Genomic DNA, 18864 nt, shown 5'->3' with positions numbered 1-18864 from the left:
CCTCGGGGACTGCCTATAGTCCCAGCAGTGGCCATTGTTCAAACCTGGCCCTTTTTATTTATTCGTTCACGGGTTGTGGGTGTCGCTAGCTAGGCCAGCATTTATTGCCCATCCTTAAATGCCCTTGACAAGGTGGTGGTGAGGCACCTTTTTGAACCGCTGCAGTCCATGTGCTGTAGATACACTCACAGTGCTGTTAGGAAGGGAGCTCTAGGATTTTGACCCAGTGACAGGTCAGCGACAGGCACTGCTGGCTTTACAGATCTGTCGGCCAATCTGATTGTCTGGCAGCTCTCTAGGGTGGGATTTCGTCCCGGATGGGGTTGGAAGTCCCGTTCTGAAATAATTAAGACTGCTCCAAGAGTACTATCGCTGCAGGACAGCTGTGCTTTGGATGGGGAGGCTGACAACCGACTTATTGGTCGGGGATTGGGGAATACAACGCCCTGTAAAATCCAGCCAATGGTGATTCCACAGTGATTGTCTCAGAATAGAATACAAGGGGGTAGAAGTCATGTTTCAGCTTTACAAGTATTTGATTTGACCACCTATAGTTCTTTGAGCACCTCTGTGCACCACACCTTAGGAAAGATATATTGGCCTTAGAGGGACTGCAGCAGAGATTTATCAGAGTGATACCTGGACTCTAGAATTGCATTATGAGGAGAGATTACAATTAGGGTTGTATGCCAGGAAATTAGAGGGTTAAGGGTGATTTGTTTCAAGTTTTCAGGACATTATGGGGAACAAGTATTATTATTTCCACTGATTGGGGGAATCTCGGACTAGGGAACATAGCCTAAAAATTAGAGGAAGACATTTCAGAAATGAAATTAGGAAACAGTTCTACATGAAAAGGATAGCCAAAGTTTGTAATTTTCTTCCACAGATGACAATTGATGCTGGATCAATTGTTCATTTTGAAACTGAGATAGGTAGATTTTTGTTAACTGAAGGCATTAAAGAATATGGGGCAAAGTTGGGTATATAGAATCTCCCATTTCAGGCAAAACTGTAGGTTACAAAGTTCACCATTTGGTAACCCTATCTTACTGCTCAATACTGAAAGAAGTCTGCTAAGCTATTGAATTCATTGGCTTTAGCATCTTATTGAGGATTACAGAAAAAATCAATTCTAAAATGTTGGTTTCAAGTTCCAACTGGAGAGAATGTTTAATTTTAAATGGTGGGACTGAGGACATGTATTGATAGAAATCACAGACCGTGGCCTCATGACTAATAGAAGATTAAAGTACCATGTTGGAGAAATTGAGAACTGATTCAGAAATTCGTGAGTAGTCAGGATATCCCCAACATTATAGTTGGATTAATAATTCACAAAATACTCTTCATACAAGACAATTATTGCGAACATTGTCTTCTGTGCTTGGTATTAACGTGTAATATGATTAACCCGTGACCAACTGGAACTGAATTGGCAAAAATAAATTGGGTTAATTATCTCCTCTTCGTTACAACATACATTGCAAGTTTAGAGAATTTGGAACAACTTGAACCAAAATTCAACATACTTTTCCAGCCATCAACTTATTTAATTTCTCACATCAGTTTTTGTGAAATAAGAAATAGGAATTTAATGCTGAAATATGACCAAATTGGTTCTTCAATATTGTGAAAGAGATTCTTTACTGTGAGATAAACTCACAAAACTATTTGTTCTATCTAGAATCGCTTAGAGCATATGGAGCAAAGGTGAACTATTAGATTAGTAACGATCATCTGATACAGTTGCTATTTTGCTTCTGTAAGAGGCTTTTCTCTTTGTTTAATAGCATTAGTGTCATTGACTCTGATTTATTAAATCCTTCACATTTAATTTCACCATTGGCCATGGTTTAGTATCCAGGCACTTCTGTTTCACATCAACTTGCTGTTGAGTACAGAGGCATTGTTCAGACATACCTTAGCTATCTGATGATTTGTAGCAGTTTGTCACTTATTGACATGTGCTGTGATCCAACAGGTGGTAGATCAAAATTAAGGGATTACAATTCCTGGTCACAATACATGTAGATCTACAATTTTTCTTCATCAGCTCCTCATTATGTTGTGTAGGTTTCTATTGGCCTAGTTGCTGGTCAGGTGCTAGTCCAGTGGAACTATATGCTTCACTACAATTTCCAGCTGATCTATTTTTCAATGAGGTCATCAAACTATCTCCATGAGCATGCCTGTTCTGGGAGTCCATCGTCGTAGTTCAGGACCGTCAGTGGAAGCTAAGCAATGCCCCCTTTTTACGGCACTAACTACCTTATACTTATAAGTAAAGAGTGTAAAGGTCCTGAAGTCACTTTGAGAAGCTTTGGAGAGAGTTTAAGTGTGTATGGTAAGTGGTGGAGAAGGGTGGGATGCCAGGTGAGTGGGTGAGGGGATAGGGCAGCAGGTGGGTGGGTGAGGGAGTGTTGTGGCAGGTCCGAGGGTGAGGGGGTAGGGTGGTAGGTAGATGGGTGAGGTGGTAGGATGGAAAGTGGGTGGGTAAAGTGGTAGAGTGGCAGTTAAGTGGATGAGGAGAGAGGGTAGCAGGTGCGGCATTGGGGATTGTTGGGGAGGCGAATTGGGTGGACGAGGGAGTAGTTGGGTTAAGGGTTTTAATTGGGCTCGGTGGGGGGTTAGTTAGGTGGTCAGGAGGATTAGTTGAAGGGCTGTGGCGGAGTCGAGTGGTCTGCGGGAGGGGTGGTGTCAGGTTGGGATGGTAGTCGAGGGGGTCACGTGGGTTAGCTGGGGGGTTAGGAGGGTAGTCAGGGTCTCCAGTGGGGAGCCAGGGTTCGGGAAGGTAGTCAGAATCACAGTGCAGAAGAGGCCCTTCGGCCCGTCGAGTCTGCACCGACACGTGAGAAACACCTGACCTACCTACCTAATCCCATTTACCAGCACTTGGCCCATAGCCTTGAATGTTATGATGTGCCAAGTGCTCATCCAGGTACTTATTAAAGGATGTGAGGCAACCCGCCTCCACCACCCTCCCAGGCAGCGCATTCCAGACCGTCACCACCCTCTGGGTAAAAAGGTTTTTCCTCACATCCCCCCTAAACCTCCTGACCCTCACCTTGAACTTATGCCCCCTTGTGACTGACCCTTCAACTAAGGGGAACAGCTGCTCTCTATCCACCCTGTCCATGCCCCTCATAATCTTGTACACCTCGATCAGGTCGCCCCTCAGTCTTCTCTGCTCCAACGCAAACAACCCAAGTCTATCCAAACTCTCTTCATAACTTAAATGTTTCATCCCAGGCAACATCTTGGTGAATCCCCTCTGCACCCCCTCCAGTGCAATCACATCCTTCCTATAATGTGGTGACCAGAACTGCACACAGTACTCCAGCTGTGGCCTCACCAAGGTTCTATACAACTCCAACATGACCTCCCTACTTTTGTAATCTATGCCTTGATTGATAAAGGCAAGTGTCCCATATGCCTTTTTCACCACCTCACTAACATGCCCCTCCGCCTTCAGAGATTTATGGACACACACGCCAAGGTCCCTTTGTTCCTCAGAACTTCCTAGTGCCATGCCGTTCATTGAATACTTCCTTGTCAAATTATTCCTTCCAAAGTGTATCACCTCACACTTTTCAGGGTTAAATTCCATCTGCCAATTATGTGCCCTTTTGACCATCCTGTCTATACCTTCCTGTAGCCCAAGACACTCAACCTCACTGTTAACCACCCGGCCAATCTTTGTGTCATCCGCAAATTTACTAATCCTACCCCCCACATAGTCATCTATGTTGTTTATATAAATGACAAATAGTAGGGACCGAGCACAGATCCCTGTGGTACGCCACTGGACACTGGCTTCCAGTCACTAAAGCATCCTTCTGTCATTGCCCTCTGCTTCTTACAGCTAAGCCAATTTTGAATCCTCCTTATCAAATTACCCTGTATCCCATGTGCATTTGCCTTCTTTATAAGTCTCCCATGTGGGACCTTGTCAAAGGCTTTGCTGAAATCCATATAAACTACATCAACTGCACTACCCTCATCTACACAACTGGTCAGCTCCTCAAAAAATTCAATCAGATTTGTTAGGCATGACCTCCCTCTGACAAAGCCATGCTGACTATTCCTGATCAAACCTTGCCTCTCCAAGTGGAGATAGATTCTCTCCATCAGAATTTTCTCCAATAGTTTGCCTACCACTGCCGTGAGACTCACTGGTCTGTAGTTCCCTGGCTTATCTCTACAACCCTTCTTAAATAGCGGAACCACATTAGCTTTTCTCCAGTCCTCTGGCACCTCCCCGTGGCCAGAGAGGAATTAAAAATTTGGGTCAGAGCCCCTGAGATCTCCTCCCTTGCCTCCCTCAGCTGTCTGGGACACTTTTAAGCCTGTCAAACACCTCCAATATCTTGTCACTCCCTGGTTCCAGGGTCCGGAATGTCACTGAATGGCTACAGGGCATCCTGAAGAGGGAGGGTGATAAGGCAGAGGTCATGGTACATGTTGGTACCAATGACATAGGCAGAAAGAGGTCTTGCATCAAGAATTCTAGGAGTTAGGAAGTAGACTAAAAAGCAAGACCTCTCGGGTTGTAATCCAGAGCTCAGGGCCTAGAATTTAAGCATCTTCCTTAGATATGGGAATGAGAACCAGTTTTTTTTCTGGTAGTTTGAGAGAAGGGGGAAGATCAACACTAATGTTTACTGCACTGGCTTGTCACAAATTGACCCAACTGTTTGTTGTGTCCTTTCTTAAGACATGAACAGGAGGAATTGCACAAGTTTATTATTTAACTCACTTGATGATCAGGAATTACAGTAGACAAAGTCATTGACACTGCTGTGATGACAAATCACTAAGTAGGTCTTAATCATATTGTCAAATGGAATTGTCAAAATTCAGACCAAATTATTACCTCCCTTCATGCTTATGAGAATTAGAACTTGATATTCAATATCAGCAAGTGCTTGCTGTTATCTTCCCTCATTTGCTTCTGAAGCTTCCCCTTGTCCATTGTGACTGAGCCGGAATTTCAGAACATTCTTTTATTGTAACTGCTCAAGAGAGAGAAAAGGTCAAGGAGGCCAATTCAAAGGCTAGGTAGAAAGACTTTGGAAACATTGGTTGGCCAGTTTGGGTGGTGTAGAGTCAATTTATTGGGCTAAGAAAGGGTATTTGAAGCACATTTGGGAGGTGGGATAAGGAATTTGGAAGCGGATTGGTAAATGGGGAGCAGAGGTTTTCGGGCATACTGAGTGGATAGAATGACCGTTTGGAGGTTTCAGATGCACTGAATATAAGGGATAAAGAATGTGCCTCCTTGCCTTCATCATATGTATTGAGAAACTTGTCTATTTTTCAATATTTTTTTATTCCCAGGATTCTAACAATACTCCCTATCATTATGCCACCCGGCGATATACACAGCACAGCTATACTACAAGAGTTCACATTTAAATCCTAGAATTTATTTACTGAGAAAAATATCTATTCGCTATTAACTCAGAAGACTGCGAGCTCAGCAAAAGTAATACGTATCGATATACAAATAAATGAGGAAAAACTATCACTGTTAACAACCAGAAAAAGTTTAAAATGAAAAGAATTCTGCTGTTGCCCAAAAATGTTAATTGAAAGTGCTGATTTATAGTACCGAGCCTGTGTGTTTCCAGGGCCACTGACTCTCTTGTATTGTCCTTTGATTTTAGATAATTAAGACAGCTAGTTGATTGGGAAGATAAGACAGCAATAGGAGCTTTAATTAATTTTCTATTCAAGTTCACAAAACGTTCAAGTCAGATAAAGACCTAGTCTCCATGAAGCCAGTGTGTATGTGTGATCAATCAGTCTGCTGACAGTAATCAACTTGGAAAAACCCTACAGGCACTGCCACGTTATCAATTTTGAGTTAATGTTTCAGAGACCTTTTGTTATTAATGCATTCACTAAACCTGAAAGCCCTGGAGGTATCACATTTAAATATCAAATCCTAGTTTATGGGAAGATGGTCATTGTATTTTATAATTCTGTAATATACTAGGTAACAAGTAACATGAGTACATGGAAAAAGTAAGTGCAATAATTTCCTAATATATAATTGAGGGAAAAAATAAAATAATTGTAAGCAACATAGAAAATGTTGGAAGTTCAAAGCAGGTCCTTTGTTACCTGAAGAAAAAAAGATAGGTTAATTTTACCAAATAAAATAATTTTAACATATGATGAGTTTCACAAAATAAACTTTATGTAATGCTTACTGCCTATGAAAAATAATTATGTCTGATGAACTTAATTTACTACATAGAATGCCATGGTGAATGACCCTGGCAAAAACCGCCTTTAATTCTTGAGCATACCTTTCAATCCAGCACAGTGAACCATCACATTTTTCATTGAACTGCAAACGATTACTCAGAAACAGCTTTGTATTCAGACCAGCCACTGTAGCAAAACCTTGATTGCACCAAAGTCTCCTTTCTTCAAGATCAGCAAAGTGCAGCAGCATTCATCTGTCATGCTGTGTTGTAAAATAATTCTTCATTTTGCTATCTTGAAAATTCCATTCTCAGGCTCAAGGTTAAAGTGTTGGAATTTTGAGTATTCTAAACATTTTAGGGTTTTTTTGTTAAATGCGCTGAAGCCTTGAGTGTGTTTTTGTTTCGCGCCTGTTCAGAATGCATCATCAACTGTTTTTCATTCTATTAAAGAAATAGAAATGTGGCAAATTTAAGTGGTGTTCAGGCCCAATTTCATGTTAAGTAATCAATGTCATCTTCTGTCCAATCTTGGGTAAGTCTATGTTCACCTCACATAGCAAGAGAAATGTTAATCCCCATGGATGGGCAGGTTGAAATTTTGAAATCTTTAAATTTTCAAACCTGACCCCAACCAGCCCAATTCTGGTTTTAATGGAGACAACTCCGACTGGGTGACCAATCCACTCTCAGGATTGAGGTGGCTGCATGTTTCCATTTTAGTTTAATTTTTATTTACAACTTGTGGGGATCGTGAGTGTCGGGCCTGGGGAAACCTGTCAGGTAAATGACCAAAGAAGCTGAATCCATGCAATAAGTGCCATTATTTCACTGCTTGTGGGCAAGAGGAACAGGAGTGTTTTTTCCCCAGAATCAACAAGCTTACCTCCACATGATAAGACAGCTGTGATGTCCAAATTCCCTATCTGATGTCCAACCCCTACCACAGTGTCCTAGCGCTCCAGTGGTGTCTAACACTAACTCCCACTTCATTCCTGAGCTTCTTTTCCTCACATCAGGCAGTCAGCCTATCAGCCTGCTTGACTGTCAGGCAGGAAATACATTGAAAAGATGTGAAAGTTATCCTGCCATTAAGTTTGGCAGGATGTGCAGGAAACCCTTACATCCAGGCATCAGAACCATGCTCTCCCCAACCCTCTGTAATCTCCCTGCCCTGCCAACCCACTACCACCACTACTAAGCTTATCAGCAGCTCAGCTGCAGCCTATTCCAGAACCTGCCTTGCCCAAAAGTCAGCCAAATCCATTAATCAGATAGAAAACAACGATTATTTTAATTCATTACTGCTTACTGGCTGCATTTGAACATACTTATAAAGGTGTGACGTTTTTCATTGCCAGATTTGTATGGTAATTATGAAATACCAAGAAGGTAAAATAAATTTCATTTTATTATTTACTTGTTTATTTTTAGTGCACTGAAACATCATACTTCTTTGAGGTACCCAACAAAGCAGCCTGTAAGCATCTATGGAGATGCTGTGTGGAGTATCATACATTTTTCAGGTATGTGCCTTTATATTTCATTACTAGATCTGAATAACAAACAAAGCACAAACATTGGCCTTATTTGCTGCAAAAAAGATCCCTATGACAGTGTGACAGTACTCGAGTGGTTGTTCACTTGTATCTAAATTATAATCTTGGTTAAAGAATCATTAAAAATAATGTGTGTAGTGTAAATTTATGCAAGGGCTTACATTTTGCTAATGAAATGTTCCTATGCTCCACAAAAGAGAAATATAGCCCAGCGCTCTGCAGAGGCCACAGTTAGACATGCAATTTCATCACGTAAGTTTTTTATTCAAATCATTTACATATACAATGAGAGGGATAAGGGAAGTGTAGCTTTGATTTATTTGCCTTTTTTCCGTCTTTTTAAATCACTGTTAAGTGGACTACAAGGGAGATTTGCAATAAAGGTTTGAGCTCCCTGAGGACATCACATCAAGTGTGAAGCACATTTGTATTCAGGATATTGTGGTATAGTTGTAGCAGCAATATTAACTATGATCCTGTGCATCACAGTATAATGCGTGATCTCTCTCATTGTAGTTCCATCGCATGGCTGTAATTGTATATGTGTATCCTGCATAATCTGTTTGGAACACTACAGAAGCACACACTGTTGGTTAGCTCAAGGATATGTTCAAAACCCCACTCAAGCACTCATAATTTGCCATTAAAAATGTTTGGATAATCTAAAATAATGGTACACCTGCCCATCTGGACTCATGATCCAACGTGATCAATCTTTTAACATAAGTTTGCCTTAAGTGTGTCTGTGACTATATTGTGTCAGAAACAAGTTGCCTCCCTGAGAGAGTGGACTCTAAAGCTGTGGAAATACAGCTGAGGAATTAATTCTATTTGATTAACTTTTGACTGAATGTGTTTTTTTATGTATTTATTTTGTTCATTTAACATTTAATATGTAATTTTCAACTTGCAAAAAAATCTGAAGGGTTTTGTTGCTGTAAGCCATGTATTCTGTGTATTCTGCTCTAACCATAGTGGTGCAGATCTTGCACCAGCTTCAGCTTTCTGAAGGTGAGGGTATTTACATAAGTTGGGCAGTCACCTGCACCGGCAGCATTACACCTCAGTCACCTAAATAGTGGTGATTGGGAAGGAATTTTTAAAAACTTATCCAGTCATGGGACGAAGGCGTCGCTGGCTAGGCTAACATTTATTGCCCATCCCTAATTGCTCTTGAGAGGGTGGTAGTGAGTCACCTTCTTGAACCGCTGCAGCCTACAGTGCTATTAGGAAGGGAGTTCCAGGATTTTGACCCAGTGACAGTGAAGGGACGGCGATATATTTCCAAGTCAGAATGGTGAGTGGCTTGAAGGGAAACTTGCAGGTGTTGGTGTTCCCATCTATCTGGTGCCTTTGTCCTTCTAGGTGGTAGAGGTCACAGGTTTGGAAGGTGTTGTTGAAGGAGCCTTTGTGAATTCCTGCAATGTATCTTGTAGATGGCACACACTGCTGCTACTGTGCGTCGATGGTGGAGCAAGTGAATGTTTAAGGTGATGGATGGGAGTGCCTTTGTCCTGGATGGTGTCGAGCTTCTTGAGTGTTGTTGGAGCTGCGCTCATCCAGGCACGTGGAGAGTATTCCATCACACTCCTGACTTTTGCCTTGTAGATGGTGGACAGATTTTGGGAAGTCAGAAGGTGAGTTACTCGCTGCAGAATTCCCAGCCTCTGACCAGCCCTTGCAGACATAGTATTTATATGGCTGACCCAATTCAGTTTCTAGTCAATTATAGCCCCCAGGATGTTGATAGTTGGGGATTCAGCCATTGAATGTCAAGGGGAGATGGTTAGATTCTCCCTTGTTGGAGATGGTCATTGTCTGGCACTTGTGTAGCACAAATTTCTTTTTTTATTTGCTCATGGGATGTGGGCATTGTTGGCTGGGCTGGCACTTATTGCCCATCTCTAATTGCCTTGAGAAGGTGGTGGTGAGCTGCCTTTGTGAAGCTCTGCAGTTCCTGTGATGCAGGGACACCCACAGTGCTGTTAGGGAGGAAGTTCCAAGATTTTGACCCAGCTGCAGTGAAGGAACGGTGATATATTTCAAAGTCGGGATGGTGAGCGGCCAGAGGGGGAGATTCCAGGTGGTGGTGTCCCCATCTGTCTGCTGCCTTTGTCTTTCTAGATGGCGGTGGTCACGGGTTTGGAAGGTGCTGTCTAAAGAGTTTGTGCAGTGCATCTGCCACTTGTAGGCTCAAGCCTGAATGTTGTCCATGTCTCGCCACATATGGACATGGACTACTTCAGTAATTGAGGAGTTGCGAATGATGCTGAACATTGTGCAATCATCAGCGAACATCCCACTTTTGACCTTATTGTGAACGGAAGGTCATTGATGATCCAGCTGAAAATGATTGGGCCAAGGACACTACGCTGAGGAACCCCTGCAGTGATATCCTGGGACTGAGATGATTGACCTCCAGCAACCACAAAAATCTTCCTTTGTGATAAGTGTGACTCTAACAAATGGAGATATTTTTCCCCCGATTCCCATTGACCTCAGTTTTGCTAGGGCTCCTTGATGCCACACTCGGTCAAATGCTGCCTTCATGTCAAGGGCAGTCGCTGTCACCTCACCCCTGGAGTTCAGCTCTTTATCTGTGTTTGGACCAAGGCTATAATGAGCAATTTGCAATTGAGGCTGGCCACAATGGAACAGAGGCAAAGGGATAGATGAAAATGTTTTCTGAATAGCCAACAGTCTTTGGGATTATCTGTTATGAGGAAACTGACCCTTAACCTTTAGTGGAGCTATTTCCATCAGGATATGCTTTATGCAGGGGAATCAAATCATTTCTTTTCCTGATATTACTTGGAGAGAGAATGGATGCAAGGAACACATGTAAGCAATGAATGAAAAAACCCTGGTGCAGTGGGGATCGGGCATAATTGGATTCTACCCCAAAATACACATTGCTTTCCCCCATTGCAATCTGAATCCACCTGATACATTCCAGATTTTTGCAGACTATGGGAGAAGATTGGTTAAGGTCTGATAATGGACCCATTCACTGCGTTGCTGCAAAAGATAAGAGCATATAAACCAGTAGTAAATGCATGGTAGCCTCAGCAGGGGGCAGACATTTGTACAAGTTTAGCAGCACTTAAAAGCAGCTTGCACCTCTTAAAGGAAGGTGTATTCTGTGGAAGAGTGTCCGATCAGGAAGAAAAGCAAAAATAGCACAACAGGGCGAGATCATGCTGTAATGTTCTCTGATGCAGCATTGGAGACCTTGGTGCATGAGGTGAACAGGAGAAATGAGACCCTCTATCCACACAGGGCCAAGAAACCCTCCAGACCGACACTGAGAAAGCAATGAGAGCAGATAGCTAGCACTGTCAATGCAAACAGTCTTGCCCGAGGACCTGCATCCAGAGCAGGAAGAAGTTTAATACTTCACTGGTCAAGATCAGTGAATGCACCTTCAAGTATCATATCCTTACAAATGAACCACTAACCTCACACACTTGTCCATTCACTCACCTACCAACATTCTTTATGAAGTATGACTCACACCTAACATTCATAGTTTCAGCTCACACTTAGCACTGCTGAATTTCTCATACTCACATCAAGCACACACTGTCAGCTGTACAGCCACATCACCCAGACACCTTGTAACGCACTCACTGAAACAGTTCCCTCTCTCTTGTAGGGCAAGGTTGCACACAACCACAGGCAGCAGCACATAATTGGTAGAGTCAGACACAGCTGTCTGCGTTCACCTCCATGAAGGGGACAGTGTTTGCCATCATTAGAGAGGCCCTGACTAAGTCTCTGGCCAGCAGCAGGGCTGAAATCATAGAAGCTGACAGTATATTACTACATAATCCAAGTTCTTATATCCCATTTCCCCCTCATCCCACAATGTCTCCTGATTTAACACTGCAGATGGTATAAGCTTTCACCACTGGCTTTCCCTTCCTTCCCTCGATGCAACCCTGTGTCTTTTTCCTTTCAGATGCCCAAGAACAGCCATCTGATCAAACACAGATGTGGGAGCATGAAGTGCAAGGGGAGCAGGATTCTGATGATGAGGAAGCACAGTTGCTTGATTTGACACTCCCAGTTTAGATACGATCACTGCGCGAGCTTTAGAGAGTAGCGATGAGGCAGGATCTGCACATGGTGAGTCACCAGGCATGAATGTCTTCAGCCAGAGCAGGAGGAAAGGATATTATAGGTGCCAGTGACCCAGAGGGCACGGTTGTATGTGAGTTCTACTGCTGCAGACTCAGCTCTGGATTTTGATGGGGCACTGTACAGTTTAAGGCTGATGGAATGCTTGGTGCATTGGCAGCCTGCCAGAAAGCCTGTCATCACTGTCAGGGAGCGTGGAGGAATTTGGCACCGGCTTGGCACAAGGCTTTGCACAGGGCTTGGAGCTCATCCTTGCCAACATGAAAATGGTAACCAAATTTATGCCAGAACTTGCAGACCCACTCATGATACAGCATCTGATGGACAATGTTTCAGTTTCCATTGCAGCACAAGCAAGGCTATTCAACATCTGAGTGCTGCAGTGGAAGCTTAGACTGAGATCAAGAAATCTCAGCTGGTTGTCATACAGGCTCAGATTGCTGTCATCATGGGTGTTGTTACGAATGCTGGACTTTATAAAATGGTTCTATTTTAAACTGCCTCCTTTAATTCAAGGTAAAATGTTGCAGTTTGGCGAGGGGATGTGGCTTCCTACAAAATCTGCCTGGGACAAGCCCATGTGAAGTTGTTTCCATGGGAACCAGAACCTAGGACAAAACTTATTTAAAGCCAGGTGTATGTTTCAACAATGCAAAGAAGGAGGCAGCTGGTCTTGTTGTACCCAGACCCACAGATCCTCAGAGGCAGTCATACAGAGAGATTTGGGGAAGAACTTCTACAGTATGTGCTGCTATACCAAGCAGAGAGAAAAGATTGTTTTTGATTTAACTGCCAGGCCATGCCGATGAGGATGGATCTCCTGTTCGAAGAAACAAAACTTGTGGAGAGTGAAAGAATAAGGATTCGCCAGAGGGTGCCTTGCTATTGGAATTCCAGTCGCTTATGCTCAGAAGGTTGAGTGAAGGGATTTTGCTGAAAAGAACACTAGAAGATTTGCCTTGGTGGGACAGGGGAAGAGACCTTATTAAGGCCGGGTGGAGGTTGGGGCTTTAAACACAAGATTACATATGTGCTGAGAGTACAGTGTAACTTATAAGCATGCTGTGGGGTTTATAGTTGTGTTAAGTTATTTAGGAATACCTCTTCTGTAGCTTAGTGTATTAGTTGCCAACTAAATAATGTTTGGTCGCTGTTGGTTTTTGTTTATTTGTTACAGTAAAAGCCTTGAAATCTTGTTGTGCAATCTTTTGTTTTGCTAAATGGGAAATTCAGATCTCTCTTTAAAAGTTATCAGCCTCTATGGGGATTGTAACACTGTGTATACCAGTATTCAAAGGGCTTGTAGGATCTCACAGGAACCCAGCAATCTGGCATCCAATTACTAGGACTGCTAAAGCAAGGGGAGTGGGAATGGTTCCATGGAGCACAAACCTGCAGTTCCCTCAAGATGACAGCATTCATCCTTCTACCCCTGCCATGCTGCCAATGGCCCTGCTGTTGCCTGTTAGCCAGCCAGCTGAGAGGGCTGCCACCCATGCTGAGATGGTTTGGTCCAAAGCCGGACCATGTAGGCCCAGAGCTGCTCAAAGTCATCCTGCGACACCATCTATAGAATCCCTCAGTGAAAGTCAGCAACTTCCACTAAGCCACGCTGCAGTCACTGGGATAGCACTGCATAGGATCTCTAGGCTAGGCAAAGGCACTTTTGGGGCAGGCACTAGAGAAATACGCAAGGGTGATTAGTTGACTTTTGCATGGAACACTGAATAGTTTGCTTGGTACTTGAGCGCATGCCCCTAATGCTTGTGCTACTGACCGTTGCAAAATTCCGCACAGCATTAGCCATGCCAGAAATGTGTGCATGTGGTAGCAACGCAAATTTGGGATCAAAAGAACATCTGTAATACTGAAACTATGGGTACAATGGAGCAGAATTTTGCAGACTATGGGTGGAATTTAGTGGTAGTGACGTAGATTCCCCCTCAGTGGGAGCCCACACTGCCTTTTCAGGGGAGGCCCAACACTATTCCTGGGTAATCAGGCACTTACTTGGACAACGTTGGGCCTTTAAGGTTTAGGCAAAGGTTCCGCTCCTGAGAGCTGCCAGTCAATCAAGCCAGGAGCTCTGCAGTACTAGCATCGCCACCAGGAGCGGTGGCCACTGCTGGTATTGCGCTGAGGCCCATCGAGATGATTGGCAATAATCCTCTGAAGACGGATAAGTGGGATGGGATGGAGTTCCCAGGGAGTGGGAGTGCAGCCAGTGCGGGATGCGGTGGGGTCAACAGCAAGGGCAGGGTGGAGTGGGGCTTCCTGCAGGTCATCCCACCTGGTGCCAGGTTCCTCGACCAAGCACCAAATACCTTTGAACAAGGGACCCCTTCTTAGAAGGCTGCAGGGAAACTCAATAGCATTTGCTGGGTGACTACCTTGGATGGTGGGTCCCCCAGCCGCTGCTGGCTGAATACCAACAGCAGTGTGCTGAGAACCTTAAGTAGCTGCAATTGGCCACTGGACAGGAAGGCTGTCCACAAGCCTTCCCGCACCAAACTTAATTGGAGGGAGGCAGGAAGGCAATTAGATCACCATCATCCCTCCCAGCCTGCAAGCTCCTGCCTAATCATTGATCACAAGGACCCCCCCCTCCCTCCCAATCTGTGAACCCGTCTCTTAGTGAAGGTGGGGTGGCGAGCGGCATTAAATTCTGCCCTATATCTCTGCACCAAGATGGAAATTGCAGTGAGGAGCGTTCCTTATTCACTTTTCCTCACTTCAATTTTGTTTCTTCAATTATTTCTATCATTGTCCTTTTCTGCTGAAGGCTGTGACTTATTCTGAAAGCAACTGTTATGGACTTGAGGTTGTGTGCCGAAGTGATCATGTCAGAGATTGTTGGATTGCTGGGTCTTTCAATATCTGAGTTCGATCCTGTCTCTGCTGCTCAATTGTACAGGAGATGAAGAATATTTATCTTAAACTGCACTTTAAAAATAGTGCTGCCATTTTTTCAATGCAGGAGACCTTTAGTTTATCAACTCTATTTGTCTAAGTAAAATCCTTTCATTATATTTAATCAGATTGCCTGAAACCGATGAGTATTCAAATTCTATGTCACGAAAACTTAGCAAACTGGGGTCCCTAGGGTACAGACATCGATACAGGTAATCAGATTTCACTAAACAATTGCTTTAGCTTAAGAAAATTTCTACAGAGCAGTTCTTCTACTGAAGTAATCTTTGTATTTTAAAGAGGAAGAGTAACTAAGGTTTTAGTAAATTTGCATATCAGAAGCGTTGTGATATTTTTGCTTAATAGCAATGTGATAATTGTTGGGTTTATCATTCAACCAGGGAAAACATTAAACATAGAACTATTGTTAGTGAATTTTTTCTCCCTCATTGATAATTGATCAGTTCAATTCCTTTTAATGAATACTGATTCCAGTAATAATATGCTACATCTTCCTTTTTAATCCTGTTCTGTCTAATAAAGACCTGATCCTACTGTCTCCATTTTAAATAAGTTACAGTTTCACAATGCTTTGTTAACCAAGCTAAATCTAATAACATGTCTCATGAAGTTTAATTTTTATTGAGCAGAGTAAATCCACAGAGGCTGCAGACAAAGCCAAAGCTCAAATAAATAACACCAGTTTAAAAATGAACACAAAATGTTTCCCTCTAGGACAAATTAATGATGTGCTGTTGCTTCACATTACCTGTGATTAATAGACGTTATTTTCTATACAGTAGCTGAATTTTCAATTGCACTGTAACATAGGATTGTACATCTTTGTCATGTGATGATCTTCGTAGAGACCAATAGATTTTTTTAATTAAAAGAAAATTTGAAATTGAAGTTAATAGCTAAAAAAATGACAACAATATTTCACGTGTTAAGACTTTTACTGTGACAAGCAAACTAACAACGCCATTGGTAGGCAGCTTAAACTTTAAACTACAGAACAGAACTTCCCCTTTTACTTTTGACACAACTGAAAAATCCATTTCATAAGTATACTTTACATTGTTCCTTAAATATACATTAATTTTCCCAGAACCAGTCCAAAAAGATTCCGAGCTCCTGGGGGTTTACTTCTGCTCTCCTAGCTTGGTAACTTTTAACCTCAGAACTGTCTTTCACAGTGGGGCTTTTTCCTGGAGTTTCTCTCTCTGGTGCAAATTAACTTTGGTTAATTTGGTTAACTCTGGTGCAAATGAAACTTCGAGCCTTGTTTCAAATCCTCATGAATTTGGTCTTTTTAATCCAACTGCCAGCTCCCACCTGCATTCCTGCACAGTGAATCTTAGAGACTTCTAACTGCTAGTTGCTTCTAGCTGCTCTGTCTCTCTTGGATCCTGGCAGATTGCCGGGGTCTGGGAGTTGTTAAGGATATCTTAGAAAGCTTTCCCCTCTCAAAGACCATTTCCATGGTGACGCAAATCACATGGGCCTTGTATCCAGGTAGAAATGCTGATCAGCTATTCTTTAGACCTCAACTCTCTTCTATTTTGGAATTAAGTGGAAAATTTAAAGCATAAAACAAAAACAGAATTACCTGGAAAAACTCAGCAGGTCTGGCAGCATCGGCGGAGAAGAAAAGAGTTGATGTTTCGAGTCCTCATGTCCCTTCAACAGAACTAGGTGAATCCAAGGAAAGGGGTGAAATATAAGCTGGTTAAAGGTGTGTGTGTGGGGTGGGGGGTGTTGGGTGGGGGGAGAGAAGTGGAGGGGGGTGGTGTGGTTGTAGGGACAAGCAAGCAGTGATAGGAGCAGATCATCAAAAGATGTCACAGACAAAAGAACAAAAGAACACATAGGTGTTGAAGTTGGTGATGTTATCTAAATGAATGTACTAATTAAGAATGGATGGTAGGGCACTTAAGGTATAGCTCTAGTGGGGGTGGGGGGAGCATAAAAGATTTTAAAATATTTAAAAATAATGGAAATAGGTGGGAAAAGAAAAATCTATATAATTTATTGGAAAAAAACAAAAGGAAGGGGGAAGAAACAGAAAGGGGGTGGGGATGGAGGAGGGAGTTCAAGACCGAAACTTGTTGAATTCAATATTGAGTCCGGAAGGCTGTAAAGTGCCTAGTCGGAAGTTTGCGTTGGGCTTCACTGGAACATTGCAGCAGGCCAAGGATAGACATGTGGGCAAGAGAGCAGGGTGGAGTGTTAAAATGGCAATTGACAGGGAGGTTTGTGTCATTCTTGCGGACAGACCGCAGGTGTTCTGCAAAGCGGTCGCCCAGTTTACGTTTGGCCTCTCCAATGTAGAGGAGACCACATTGGGAACAACGGATGCAGTAGACTAAGTTGGGGGAAATGCAAGTGAAATGCTGCTTCACTTGAAAGGAGAGTTTGGGCCCTTGGACGGTGAGGAGAGAGGAAGTGAAGGGGCAGGTGTTACATCTTTTGCGTGGGCATGGGGTGGTGCCATAGGTGGGGGTTGAGGAGTAGGGGGTGATGGAGGAGTGGACCAGGGTGTCCCAGAGGGAACGATCCCTACGGAATGCTGACAGGGGGTTGAAGGGAAGATGTGTTTGGTGGTGGCATCATGCTAGAGTTGCTGGAAATGGCGGAGGATGATCCTTTCAATGCAGAGGCTGGTGGGGTGATAAGTAAGGACAAGGGGGACCCTATCATGTTTCTGGGAGCGAGGAGAAGGCGTGAGGGCGGATGTGCGGGAGATGGGCCGGACAAGGTTGAGGGCCCTGTCAATGACCGTGGGTGGAAAACCTCGGTTAAGGAAGAAGGAGGACATGTCAGAGGAACTGTTTTTGAAGGTAGCATCATCGGAACAGATGCAACAGAGGCGAAGGAACTGAGAGAATGGGATAGAGTCCTTGTAAAGCCTACCAACTCCCCCAGCTACCTCGACTACAGCTCCTCACACCCCGCTTCCTGTAAGGTTGGAAGCTGTGGGAGGAACATCCCCAGAGGAGATGAGGTCAGTGACAGTCCTGGAAACAATGGCTTGATGTTCAGTGGTGGGGTCATGGTCCAGGGAGAGGTAGGAGGAAGTGTCTGCGAGTTGATGCTCAGCCTCCGCGAGGTAGAGGTAGAGGTCAGTGCGCCAGACAATAACAGCACCACTCTTGTCAGCGGTTTTGATGACAATGTCAGGGTTGGATCTGAGAGAACGGAGTGCAGTAAGTTCAGAGAGAGAGAGATTAGAATGGGTGAGAGGAGCAGAGAAATTGAGATGACTAATGTCGCGCCGACAGTTCTCAATGAAAAGATCGAGAGAAGGTAAGAATCCAGAGGGAGGGGTCCAGGTGGAGGGAGAATATTGGAGGTGGGTGAAAGGATCCATTGAACGGGGAGAGGACACCTGCCCAAAGAAGTGAGCCTGGAGACGAAGACGGCGGAAGAAGAGTTCAGCATCGTGCCGAGCCCGAAATTCATTGAGGTGAGGGCGTAAGGGTATGAAACTAAGTCCTTTGCTGAGCACTGAACGTTCAGCATCGGAGAGGGGAAGGTCAGGGGGTATAGTGAATACACGGCTGGGGTTGGGATTGGAAGATAGGGTGGGGACCGAGGGACAGGCAGGGGTGGAGGGTCCAAGATGGGTGTTGGTGTCGATGAGTTGTTGGAGCTTGCGTTCCTTAGCACTTGAGAGAAAGAGAAAAGGTTTGTTGTTGAGGCGTCGGATGAGACGAAGAATAAAATGAAACTGGGGGCACGCGCAGCTTTGAAAAAGGGTACGGCGGTGCTGCTGGAGGGAGAGGTCGAGTGTGTTCATATGGCGGCGCATGGCACTGAGTGTGGATCTCAGAATGTGACGGGAACAGCAGTCCGAGAAACGTTTTATGTCCCGGAGATACCTGTAAATCCTGGGTGGGTTCGAAACATGACTCATCTCCTCTGGGAATCTTCCTCCCACAGCTTCCAACCTGATAGTCGCCCAACCTCGGACGGCCCGCTTCTACCTCCTACCCAAAATCCACAAACAGAACTGTCCCGGTAGACCGATCGTGTCAGAT

General features: G+C 43.9%; 1 protein-coding gene across 5 annotated transcripts in view; it reads left to right on the top strand.

The window, feature by feature from the left end:
* epb41l4a (erythrocyte membrane protein band 4.1 like 4A) overlaps positions 1 to 18864 on the top strand; it is a 374673-nt gene that overhangs the window by 246755 nt on the left and 109054 nt on the right. For 3 of the 5 annotated variants that reach the window (XM_041186875.1, XM_041186874.1, XM_041186877.1), the window contains exons 12-13: positions 7650 to 7741; positions 14953 to 15036. In XM_041186875.1, the coding sequence (XP_041042809.1) occupies positions 7650 to 7741; positions 14953 to 15036 (176 nt within the window). Of the gene's footprint in view, positions 1 to 7649; positions 7742 to 11735; positions 11849 to 14952; positions 15037 to 18864 lie in introns of those variants that run through there. The other 2 variants (XM_041186878.1, XM_041186876.1) reach the window with 2 other exon arrangements.

Source organism: Carcharodon carcharias, chromosome 4 (assembly GCF_017639515.1).
Source record: "Carcharodon carcharias isolate sCarCar2 chromosome 4, sCarCar2.pri, whole genome shotgun sequence".
Taxonomy (NCBI): Eukaryota; Metazoa; Chordata; class Chondrichthyes; order Lamniformes; family Lamnidae; genus Carcharodon; species Carcharodon carcharias.
Note: the sequence above shows the minus strand (reverse complement) of the source record. Positions and strands in the feature narration are given on the sequence as shown.